At 41.1% G+C, this 12,963-nt stretch overlaps 1 protein-coding gene across 6 annotated transcripts in view; it reads right to left on the bottom strand.

Moving 5' to 3' along the window:
* The window catches only part of ARHGAP17 (Rho GTPase activating protein 17), a 317,459-nt gene that overhangs the window by 20,648 nt on the left and 283,848 nt on the right, over positions 1-12,963 (bottom strand). For all 6 annotated transcript variants that reach the window (XM_086940466.1, XM_086940465.1, XM_086940467.1 and 3 more), the window contains 2 exons: positions 5,329-5,501; positions 3,771-4,388 (listed from right to left, as the gene is read on the bottom strand). In XM_086940466.1, the coding sequence (XP_086796592.1) occupies positions 3,771-4,388; positions 5,329-5,501 (791 nt within the window). The remainder of the gene's footprint in view (positions 1-3,770; positions 4,389-5,328; positions 5,502-12,963) is intronic.

Here is a 12,963-nt window from a genome sequence, read left to right as displayed (position 1 = left end):
GACCTGTGAATGCATCACATGTACATCCGTTAGGCAGGACATTTGAACTCCAATCCCCTATCTTCCCACCCACATCACGTCTCTTCCCACCCACATCACGTCTCTTCCCACCCACATCACGTCTCTTCCCACCACTCCCACCACATAAACAAACCCTTACTGTCAAGTCTTAAGTGTTATTCACCATATAATGCAGTAGAGGTCATGCAAAGGTACCCTTGGGTTAAAATGTCCCTGAATTTCATGAAATGGTAAAATAATCTGTATGACTGCCCTAATTTAGTTTTCTTGGTAAACTCTAGAGTGTCACCTGTTTCAATGTTTGATGACAGTGCTAAGGACAGAAAATACATATGAGGCATTAGAGTGCGTCCGCTTCTAGTTTTTCGTGACAGAGGTAAACAAAATCACAACCAATGAACCTGCTTTTACCGTTTTTTAGGTATCCAGGCCCGCCTGTTGTCTTTTGCTTGACAGGAACCAATCACAAGCAGGAGAAATAGGAGGGCAGTTAAAAGTGCTTAATGTAAACCTTATTCCTAAATTAAGGAACACTTCAGGAAAGTACAAAGTGGGTTAGAAAGAACAGCACTCCTGAGTTCAATAGAATGCCTAACCAGATTGGAAACTGGCTACTTACTGTGTACAATGAGACATCAAAAGGTGCACAAATATGCAATGCAGCAAAACCAATTACCAAATGCTCAATCACCAGCTACTCTTGTCACCCTCTGCCATTCGTAAACACTGAATTTAAATGTAAATTCCTTTTACTGTTTTCACAACAAAGTAGAAAAAAACAAATAAAAATAAACTGGCATCATAACATGCAAGAGGCAGAACTTTACAATTCTAATAAGATGATTGCGTGCGATCAGCCTCAGTGAGGTGTCAGGAGTTTAGTGCATGACTGACTCTAGACAGCATATAATGTTTTAGGGGTTAGGATCATTCAATGAACAGCCACTGGAGTACCAACAATAACTCTTTATAAAAGAAGAATATATCTTAACCTTTCCACCTTTAGACCATTCAAGAAGGAGAAGACATGCAAGAATATGGCCTTTACCAATTGTGCAAGAGTGGCCCTTGATATGCCAGAAAGGTGCCTGAAAAATAATTACATAAATATTCTTAAGTATATTTTATTTTAACGAGAGGAACCTCCGAGAAGAAATGAACAGCTAAAGTGGTAGTTTTACAGGGGGAACCAGAGAGTCATTTATCCATAGAACTTTTTTTTTAGGATTTAGCCTCTACCCACAGCATATATGTGATTGCTTCTTTCTGGCACTGTAGCGGCCTACCTTTTCCCTGTGTGAAACTTTAGTAATGTGATGTGTTGCTTTGAGAGACGCAACACACCAGATCTTCCTCAGTAGTCTGCCACTTTGGATATGACATTTTGTAACAGATGCCAAGCAGTCTGTGATGGATGGTGCAAAAATAATTTGCCCAGTTTCCTGAAAGGAAGCTGAAGATTTGTACATAAAACAGTTTCAGGCAACGACTTACAAGCTGAAGGTCATGAGACGGGAAACATCTGCAGCAAGCTAGTGTTAGGCCTCGGGATGCTTAGAACATTATTGCCACTGGAATCAAACTTCCTTGTTCTTGGATTGTGTCTTTGAAGTCCAGACTTAAGGTATATTGGAGAATTCACAAACAAGGAAGCTGTGTTCTGAATGCAAGACTCAGCAAATGTTAGGGGAATGAACACACCCCTTGGAACATTGGAACATTTTGGTTTTCCCTGTCAACTGAGTTGTGAAATAAGTTGTATTTTGGGGTATGTTTCTTTGCTGCGTCTTTATCAACTGAACATTTGTTTTAATTTAGAGACAATTATTGCTCTAGTAACCATGGCTGCACTCCAATGTGCCAGAAAAGGGCTGATACAGCTTTACATTATCCAGTAACAAGTGAAGACGCTTTCAACAGTATTAAACTCAGTTTTTATAAGAGATTGGGAACAACCCTTCTGGGTGGTAATTATCTTCTCTTGGTTGGTGAAAGTCCATTGGGGTAGAAATGGTCTCTATCCTGAGGGACAACTTCAGCTGCATCTGCATTGGCTACATGCAGTTGGACCTTAGTAAGATAAGGGAATAAAGAGGGTGGGCAGGTAAGTTTTAGCTGAGGGATATTTTGCAGCTGTTGGGAGAATAATGTTGGGAACAACCATCATGAGGTAAAGTAGGGTATTGATAAACATGGGTGCCTGGGAGAAAGACAAACATGGAAAGAAATTCAGTGAAGAAGGTTGCTTTTGCTTTATTGTCAACTTATGATCACTAACATGATGACATCAACAATGAAACAAAGACAGTTAAATTGGCATTTTCTCATCTTGGGTCTCAATTTACCCAATTTACTGAGAGTTGAAAATCTGACCTTTACTCATCTAAACTTCCCAATTCCACCAAATTCTTTTCTGCGGCTTAGGAAGAATGAATTAATTAAAAAACAAAAGTCATGCTGCTAGAAATCAAAATGTAAAGGCAAATTGTTGTCTGGATAATTGTGAACTGACCCCTCAATTTGTAGCAAGCACTGGTTTAATGGCAGCAAATATTAGAAAAGACGACACGATGTAGGGAACCCTTTGGGAAGTAATCAGTCACTTAAGATTTAGTAGAACTCTGGTAAATTTACTGGCCAGGAAGGAGGCAAACCAAAGCTTGGCTGTGTTGTACACCCCAAGATCTCATCAATTATACCCTGAAAAAATGGGTAGGTCAAGGATATCCAGAGAAAGGTCAACTAGCATCAGCTTGGCAGTCTCCAGTGAACTACGGAGGCTACTTCTGTGCCTCCGTAGGGTCAGAATCCTGACTGCTAATTATTGAAGGTGGTGCTAAGTAGTCTAAAGATGGTACTGTAGTTGAGCTGTGGCCACTTTTCCAGCTTCAGGATTTTCAGCAAAGGTACAGTGAAAATTGGGCAATAGTTAATTGAAGATGATTCACAAAAAGCTAACCGTACGAATCCAGGTGTAACTTTGGATCACTAGTGAAAGAGAAATTAGCAAGCTGCTAATTCTACAAGGAGCACTGTTGCCTTAAACCAAATGCTTTCTGTCACTAGAATTAAATACCAATGGTGGCCTTTCCTTTGGTTGAAATCTTACCATGTCTCAAACCTAAAAGCAGAAAGATCTGTCAAATCATGTCCTTCAAAGTATATATGAGAGAGAGAGAGAGAAAAAAAGGCGTGTGTGTGAGCGAGAGAAAGAAAGAGAGAGAATGGCAAAAAGTCCAATTCTTAGAGGACTTGATATAAACTACTGGTCGGCAGATCTGCTGGATTATACAACATTGTCAAATTTACTCCCCTGAGTCTCAGGACTCTGGGTATTAAGTCCAATTCATGTTGCCGCTTGGAAACTGAGAGCCAGTCCAACGACTCTTGCGTTAGACTATTCCCCACCGACCATGTGGGAGGACCCTCTTAAAGATGCCTAGAAAATTACTCAAACCCAGCTACAAATTCACAAAATGGATGTGGAAAATGTTGATTTATTTCCCTGAAAATACATGCTTCAACATGGTGCTGATATAGATTGCGAAACACCAACTTCTGAAGCAAGGCCCCTAGCTATGAGCTGTTTTAGCCTACCAAAGGTAGGGTGGACCAGTTTAGAAATATAGTATACACCTTATTAATAAAAAAAGAAAACAAAACAAATTGCACTCCTGCTTGAGAAATCTCTCCTGAGAGCACATTAATACAATGTACTTTCACAAATATTAACATTTGAATAAACTTACCAGTGACTATCTTTGAAGACGATGGAGGCAGGGTCTCGCCCAAGGCACTCTGAACAGGTGGCTGTGGTGGAGGGGGGATATTTGGTCGGATTCTTGGTTTTGGGACAGGCCTCGGCCTTGGCAGCGTACCAGTCTGCGTAGAAGGTTGAGAAGGGTCGGTGTTGGCCGTTGTAGCTGAGATATGAGATGCCTGAGAGTTGGCTTGGTGCACCCCTAGAGGTGGGGTGTCTGGCAGAGTCGGAGTCTGAGGTGGAGTGTTGGGGGTCTGCTCTGTGCTAGTTTCATTGCTGACAGGCACAGTGGGCTGTGGGACTGCTTGGCTATTTAATTTTGCCTGCAATGGAGGAGTGGCCACAGTTGGTGGTTGGGGTGGAGGATGATTTGGAGCATGGATGGGGGCTAGACTGCCAGAATGCCTTCGCGGTAAGGATCCATAAGAATAAGATGGGGACTGAGCAGCACCTATTTGCTGACTGGGCGGAGATGGACTTCTTGGGACTGGTTTTGGAGATATAGCAGGGGGCTGGTTAAGCGGGAGTGCAGAGCTGTGGTTTCCGGGCTGTACTTGTGGTGGGAGGTTCACTGGTTTTGGAGGTGCAGGGGCAGGTTTTTTGGTACCTAGGAAGGAAAGAAACAGGAACCAATTAATAGACATACACTCTTTCTTTTAACCAACTTTTCATTACTAGGAAGTTCCAATGCTAATCCGGTTTATCCTACATCTGCTAGTCTTGAATAGGAAAAACGTTTCGCTGTGCAAAGGGCACTGGAGCTTGCCATGTGAAAACTTGCCGAACACTAAGATTTCAAGAAAGACACATCTCAAGATGCTGTAAGTCCTGCTAAACCAAATCGTCAGAGACTATCATCTTCCTTTTTTAGACCTTATCTGTAGCAAACTGGAATTAAACGTACAACTAAACGTATCAATCAGTAAAAAGAAAAATGCGTAACCTGCCCTGCATTGATGTGATATTTGCAGAAAATACTGTCACTTGAGTAGCGGTCACTCACATACTCATGCTGGAAACAAATATTGAAACCAATGCTAATAAAATCAAGAGTATCTTGATTCCGTAAGGTCGCAATATATTGTACTCACCCACTTGGCAGTGAGCTAAACATCCTCAACATTTGCAATCAGAAGCACTAATTTACATATTATTTACTTAGCTGTAGCACTAATGGAAATGTCTTAACTTGGAATGACAAAGGTTCAGCCTGAAGTCGGGCACTACTAAAAAGAACGATATCACAATACCAAACTAAATATCCTGGACACAATCATGGACAACTGGGAGTAGGTACATCCAGAAACATAAGTTACAACACAAACTCAATTTCAGAGGTAGACATAGTGTACTCACAGTTATCAACTTATTTTGTGTTTGAAGCTTAAAAAGATATCTTTCAAAACATCAAAAGACACGTGGGGTGCCTCATGGGTTCGCCTAGCGAATGAGGTGTGACGATTTCACGTGTAATAGTGAAGGCCTAACTTTAAGATCATTTCAAGAAAAATTATCCTTTTAGACTTACAAAAGCGTGTAAAGTTTACCTTTTCTTGCCATATGGGGGCTGGGACCAGCGGAGGTCTGTGCTGCACCCACACTGAGTTTGCTGGAGCCCTCTAGTGACTGCGACAGGCTCTGGACAGTCATGGATGCAGGGATCCCATTGCGTAAGGGTGGAGGCGTGGTGGAAGCAGGGGAATCTTTGGACTTGAATGCACTGAAAAGTAAAAGATAGCAAGGTATTTACAGCTCACGACATCACACACAAGCACCTTGCAGTCAGGAAATTATGGCTAGAAGGCAGACAAACCGGCATGTTGAAAGGTGCTCCATGCATGGCACTATCTGAACCCGGTTGAGGGAGGCAGGACTAACTGGTCAGAGCAGTTTAAGCATCCAACTCGCGAATCAGAACTCCAAAGGTGATTTCGTTTTTGGTAGGATGTTTTGTAAAACTGAGGTTTTCAATAACTAAAGAAAATGAGGCACTATGGGAAATAGTAATATAGCAATTAAATTGGGCTTAGCCATATCACAAAAGACAAGGTATGAACAATTAAATAAGCCCAAATGTGTCCAAGAGAACAAGGTTTGCTTTTTATTTGTTCATCATGTCACGTTAGAAGCCTCTATTTCAGTGCATTCCAACCTCCTCTCCAAATTGTTATCAATGCCAAGAAGGACGTAATCTTGCTGCAAAAGTGGCATTCTGTTCTTGGCATATATGTTACACAGAAACCGTAGACTCTAAACAACCTTTCCTTGAGTTTGCTTTATATTTGTTTTTACTCTTTTAGGGGTATTTCTTCAGGCAGATTGTTTATCTTAGAAATACATAAAGTCATTCTTCTGGGCAGAAGAGCGTATTCAATCACAAAGATGCAAGGTGGTCCTAGCTAAATATTACACAGTAGCTGCCTACAATGTCGGTTTCATTTTGTTTGACCACCAATCAGACTTGAATAAGGACAGAGTCAAATTTTATTGTGGTTTTCCCTACCATTTTCTATCAATATTTGTGATTGTTTGGAGCTAATCTACACTGACCCCCCAGGACCATGGGCTTCAAGAGCCAGATATCCGTTGGACCACCATGTGCACTGTATGGTGCCTGCGGTTGGAACACAACCGAGCGGCATTAGACTCCTTTTTCCAAATGTGCCACAACATCGTCAGTGAGTGAGCGGCAAAGATTCCATTTGCACTTCATTACTCAGAAATGTAGGCCTGGCCACACTGGCCCTAGAGATGCAATCTGAAATGTACACGTAGGTGCGTTAGGCATCCCACTGCTTTAGAAGTATGAGGAAATAAGTCTCTTATAAATCGAATGCTGCCATTCCGCTATCCATTGCAAGGCCCCATTCGCTCTGGATCAGGGTTCTCATTTTTAACTGCTCCTTTTTTGGGGTACTTGTTCAGGAATCAGAGGTCCATAAAGGGAATCTCCGCCTTTCAAGGGAATTAGGAAGTTCCTGAAGTTATACATCTGCAATGCTTTTTTTCCAGCAAGGTCTTGCATCTTGCTAAAGAATTTCAAGATAAGGGAAACTGAAGACAGGGCTTAGAAAATAAGGGAAACTGAAGACGTGGCTTAGAAAATAGGAGAACTTCCCACAATGGAGCTAGTGCTAGGTCCTGTATGTTCAGTTTTACAGGAACCTCACCAGCACTTTTCCCCCCCCAACAGGGAAATGTTGGTTTGTAGAAGTGACCTCAAAGACGTTCTGTAGCGCCATGGTGCCGGAATGGTAGCCAGCTAGAACATCCACTGGCTCCACTGTCCCGAACAGCCAGGAATTACTGATCAGCAAGGTCAACTTGGATCCTTTATCTCATGACGTGTAGCTTGGAGGATAAAGTTTGAAGCAAAATATTCCACCACAAACCGTTGTGATGGGGGCTCTATTCTTTCACTTGGAGTCATCATCCTTAGGTTGGTTTCTATGCCTGCAGATAGAAAAAAGAACTTTACATTTGTAGATCTGCTTATGATACCAAGGAGAAGACCAATATTTAGTGGATAATAGTTTGGAAGGATTTAGCTTATGCAGTCTCCTTAAATATCCTTATGCTCCCTCTTTTGAGAGTGACTTTTTGGTCCATGATTTCACATTTGCTGAAACTACTAACATTGAAGACAACATTCCTAGATGGTATTGCATCTGCATAGAGAATGGGGGCGCTGTAAACACGTTTAGCCATTACCCCTTACAATTCCTTCTTGTTGAGGATAAGGGCCTGTCTGAGGAAATCTCACATTTTTGTCCTCTGTGGTATCACAATGTCATCTCTTGCAGATGATTTACTAACTTGAGTTTTGAAAGATAGCAAAGAGGCAGGCAATTAAAAAGCATGTTTGTGGGGTTCTCTGCAATAAAAATGTTCATTCTGTTAGAGGCAGAACATCGCCAGGTGCTTTGTGTTCTACATTGAAATTGGTTATGAGTTGGCCAAAAAGGAGGAGTTTCTTCTCCACTCCAGTAAGAATCTGAGCTCAGAAACTTTTACTCTCCAGAGGAGTTTCAACTGCAGACATTTACTAGGCAGTTGTGTGGTTTTCCGTACAAATTTTACTAACATCACTGGCATTACGGACCAGGGAAGTGACATGTGTTGGCCACATTTCTTCAGCAGTAATGTTTTGAAAGGATGGTAGAAATAAATTGTTCCTTGGTTCATCGATTGTGTTGTAAAGGTTATGAGACATCTGCAGGGATGTATCCATTAAAGGAGCAAGTTATCTGCCTTTGGAACACTATTTCTGATGTTCACTCGATCTTTCTGCATACCTCACATTACTCCTTTCTCCCTCCTTGCATCAGTGGATGGTTTATTAAAAAATGTGTTGTCTTTGTAAATGTGGTCTTAGCTCTTTTTTTCAGACCTCTGTTGAGAGCGAAAACTAGGAATTGGTATCACGGGACGCAATGGAACTTTCATTGAGTGAAGTGTACACCCTAGCAGCCCTGCTGATGAAATATGCCTTTTGCCCCTTTGGGAGCACTAAATGCTCTCCAGATCAAGATGGACAGATTGGATATTTCCAAGAAGATAACCTGTGTGAAGACTGAATATTCAGAAAAAAGGCATCATATGTATGTAATTTGCGATTTTCTCTTCAAGGGTATCCAAGCTCCTCTAAGTTGCTAAAATGATGGTCAACCTTGTACCATTCAAATGTGATTTCCAGTGAATACATATTATAGCAGATATATTCAAGGAAGTCTGAAGGAGCTCAGAGGTGGGAGTGACAAACAACATCCTCCAGGGCACAAATAAATGAATCATCTGGTGCAACTCTATACTGAGGCACCGCCACCAATTAACTGGGGCAGCAAGGATACCATGCAGAGCAAAAGACAACACAAGACACCCGCACGGAGAGGCCCTTTAGCTCCAGAAATTCAACTTAAAACCAAAGAAGACAGATTTCATTTTTGCTCGAAATCGGTTAGGTGAAGCAGGCATGTGGCATGATATAATTGTATATGTGATGAGGATTAGGATTGGATGAAGTTTAGTCAGAGAAATATGAAACTGAGCAGCGAACTAGGATCAAAAACTGTAGACTGCCTGAATTAAGTGTATAACCATGCTCCAACCTAGGAAAGTTATACTTGCAGATGGGAAGCATAATTCCATTACATAGTCCCAAAATAAGAAGATTCTCCTGAGCAACTGCTTCCAGAATGGGTCTAGACCTTGGTAAATACTGACTGACTAGTCTTGTGGCATTGCCTAGAGCAGGGTTCTCCAAAGTCTGTCCTGCAGGGCCGGATCCATGCCAGATGTTTAGCATATCCCAATTTTGATAAATGTACTTATCTTAAAAATCTAGCATGGATCCGGCCCTCGAGGACCGACTTTGAAGAACCCTGTCCTAGAGTCCCCTCCATCAAACTTCCCAAAAGGCCAATCAGCAACTCACTATTATTGTTGTATAATTAGAACCTCTGTTGATTAACTTTCTGGTAGTAAGAGGCAAGTAAATCCCAAAATACTTTAAAAGAAGTTTCAAGCATCAAATATGTCCTTTAGGTTTCTTGAAGAAGCAGATGCTGAAGGTTACCTTAGGATATACTGGATTTCTTTCGAAGGGACTGGCACTGGCTGGCACTTGGTAATCTTGGGTATTTGTTTAAAATTTTAGGTATTTGCCCTAATGTTGTGTTTGTTTAAACACTGTTCAGATGTGATGCTCCACTGGGAGCTTTGTGCAAAGTTTCTTTCTTGTGGGATTATTTTTCGTTAGGTTTGGATGGTTAGACCCTATTCATGCTTAAACACATTTGTACAGTTCTTGAAAACCCTAACAACCAGCTGACTATTATGGAAGCTGGATATTACCTTGGTCGTGTTGTAAAGACCTTTTGTATGTATCCAAAGAAATGTTACACTTCCCATCCACACCCTGATAACTGGATGAGAACACACAAACACCTTAACTTAAAGGGCAACATTCTAGAAGTGGAACTGTTCCGCTAGGTATTCAATTATCCACTTTAAAACATTCAGAAGAACAGGTTCCTATGGCCCACTTAAGTTTAGTTGACAAGAAGAATTCTGATACGGGTTTGACAGCAGCATAGATCTTTCTACCAGGTTACGATAAACAAAGCATGATTTCTAACAGAATATGGTTTGCTGGAGGGGTTGGGGATCCTTCCTCTGGGCATCACTTATGCTATATGAGAACCTACCCAGTAACAGGGTGAAGGTGAGTATCTTAGGATGCACTCCATTCACTTGGAATGGGGTGTAAACATCTTTCCGTTTGACAGGTTCCTTGCTGAAGACAGACTTTTTGCAGTTTGCTGGTTGTTTGTACGCCTGGTAAATGCAGTTCTTTCTCACTGGGGTTGGTACACTTCATTCACCGTTTCTGGAGTTGACTATTGTCTGCATCAAACATCTTTGAAGCATCACAGCAGAGTAAACGGGAAATAGTATCATGCAACAAGTGTCACAATAGAGGGTAGAAAATAGTGTAAACATCTTTCCTGTATCTCCAAGGTGTAAAATGTTTAGCTAGAGATAGCTAAGGTCAGTTATCTCTGATTTAGCACTGAAGAAAAGGTCTAAGGCCGGTGTTGTACTATGGACACATAGTGATTGTTATTTCATTTTAAAAAAATAGCCTCTCCTTTTTCAGGAGCCCTGAAATTTTAGTCCAGATTTCTCCTAATGTCCAAACTTTCTGTTGGCAAAAGTACCAGTCCCTTAGCAAAAATCAGTTTAGTTGGAGGGTCCACTCAGGAACACCTGGATGATTAATAATAGCTTTCTTCCAAATGTTGTCCTGCTTATTTATTTGAACCAACAGCTTATGTTAGACTTGCACTGTCTGCTAGGCATGTGCACTGTTCTACTGAGGTGCTATGACCTTTCTTACTACGATACATTAGGATTTTGTGGACGAGTGGCAGACCGGAGTTTCCACTGAAGTGGTATGATCTTACATACCTTTAACACAGTTGCACATTGTTGCTACTGAGAAGAGATTTGCTCCTTTAGATTTATGTCGGACACTAGCCATACAACAAATGTTATCTGTTGTTGGTTCCTTATGCCTTTGTTCTATTTAGCAAAACAATAACATTTATTCAATCAACTTATTTTCTTCTCTCCGTCTGGGTTTTATAGGCTATGGCTAACCTCAGTAAAATCCCACTTTTTAAAACCAATAAAATTGATTATCAAAAAAATCCCACTTAAAAAAAAAATGTACGTGATGTTCCATTTTCACTGTGGCCTTCTGAGTCACTATTCATGCATTTTTTTTTAATCTTGAAGGTTTTTCCGTGACAGGAACACTGTACGAGCATATGGAATATTTACTTAGCCTTTCAAACTTAGTGCAAAGCCATAGCATCTTTGAGGGCACATGGAAATACACTTGGAAGCGAGCACACCCAGGGAAATAGGGCAGTGTTTAGATTTATATAAGTTTCCTCAACCAATTGCAGAAATTTCCCTCCTCCTTATGTCTGCTTTAATCTTGATATATGCACTCTATGTCCTGATGCTGCCAGGTTTAGCTTAAGAATCAGCTAGATCCCAAATTAACAAGCATACATCACACTTTGAGCGACTGCTGCCTCTCAGCTCTTGCTGTAGTGTTGTAAAGCGTTGTCATGCATCAGTGATGGTGAAGTAAATCTTTAAAAACGTCAAAGTAAAAATCACCTGTGATGTGGTACTCCTGAACTCACTTGCCTACATAACTCAACAAAACATTCTTCCAGTTTTTCATCTCTGACATTTGTGGCAGACTGTTAGAGGGCGAGGGAATCATCATAGGTACCACCAAGCTGCACAGCCAGATCACTATTTGAATCCAATGAATTAAATTCATATGCTTAACTCCTTGGATGCTCATGACGAGCTGAGCTCGTCATGAGCCACGGCGCTCCGATGCTCATGACGAGGTCAGCCCACCATGGCCCGTGGAAAGCTCAGGTGCGGGGAGAATTCCACCACTGTGCTGAGCGTTCCACGGGAGGCAATACACCTGTGACGAGCTGAGCTCGTCATGAGCACAGGAGCGCCATAGCTCATGACGAGCTCAGCTAGTCATGAGCGTGGGGGCGCTGTGCGCGGCCCCCTTCCCCCCAGCACAGCGGGGGATTAACCCCCGCAGCGAAGGGGTTAACACCTCTTTGTCAATTTTTGCCATTAATTTTATCCTTCTTTCTTTAGTTCAAACCATTTTATTCAATCCAGTTTCAATGTGAATGTTCAAAAAGGCTCTGAAGTATGAGGTGGGTTCCATATCATGATTTATTTTGTATTAACATACCCAATGCATTTGGGGAATAACAGTATACACAATTAATCACCTGCAGAATGTTAAGAAGGGCGGAAACATAGAATAGCGGCATTTGGGATCATTAGATTTAGTTTGCAGTCAAACAAGACACGAGAGCCTCGGCATCCTGGGGAAGAGGAATGAGAAGTTACATATTTAAATAATGTTATTCTGGAACTGGTGATAATCAGCACGTCATGGTAAGCGTTCACAGGCTGACAGAAGTTTTTGTTTGTCAAAATAAATGACACTGTTTTAATCATGATAAAGGAAGAATGTATACAAAATCTTGCGGTTATTAGTTCATGCGGGATAGGTGTGAATATTGGGGGTATAGAAATGAGGGTATAGACTTTGGAAGTGGCATTTTTTTTAGACATATGCTAGATTAATTTTCACCGCTCTACAGAGAGGCTTAATGCTAATATCTTTACATGTGGTTTTATGTACATATTTCATGAGTTATTTAAATTTGAGTGAAATGCTTGGTTGACAGTAATGGTTAGAAGTATACATTTGCTTATATTTTTTTGAATGCCCCTGATGAAGGGAATCTATTCCCGAAATGCATTGGGTTTATTAATACAAAATAAATCATGATATGGAACCCACCCCATGATTCAGAGCCTTTTTGAACATTCACTTTGAACCTGGATTGAATAAAATGAATTGATCGAAAGAAAGAAGGATAACATTAATGGCAAAAATGGACAAAGCGGTGTTAAGCATATGAATTTAATTCATTGGCTTCGAATAGTGATGTGGCTGTGAAGCTTGGTGGAACCTATGATGGTTACCTGGTTGTTTAGTAATGTTGCAGCGCAATGGGACGAAGCGCGAAGCAAATTTTACACACCAAAAGCGTTTG

Source organism: Lissotriton vulgaris, chromosome 10, assembly GCF_964263255.1.
Source record: "Lissotriton vulgaris chromosome 10, aLisVul1.2, whole genome shotgun sequence".
Classification (NCBI taxonomy): domain Eukaryota; kingdom Metazoa; phylum Chordata; class Amphibia; order Caudata; family Salamandridae; genus Lissotriton; species Lissotriton vulgaris.
Note: the sequence above shows the minus strand (reverse complement) of the source record. Positions and strands in the feature narration are given on the sequence as shown.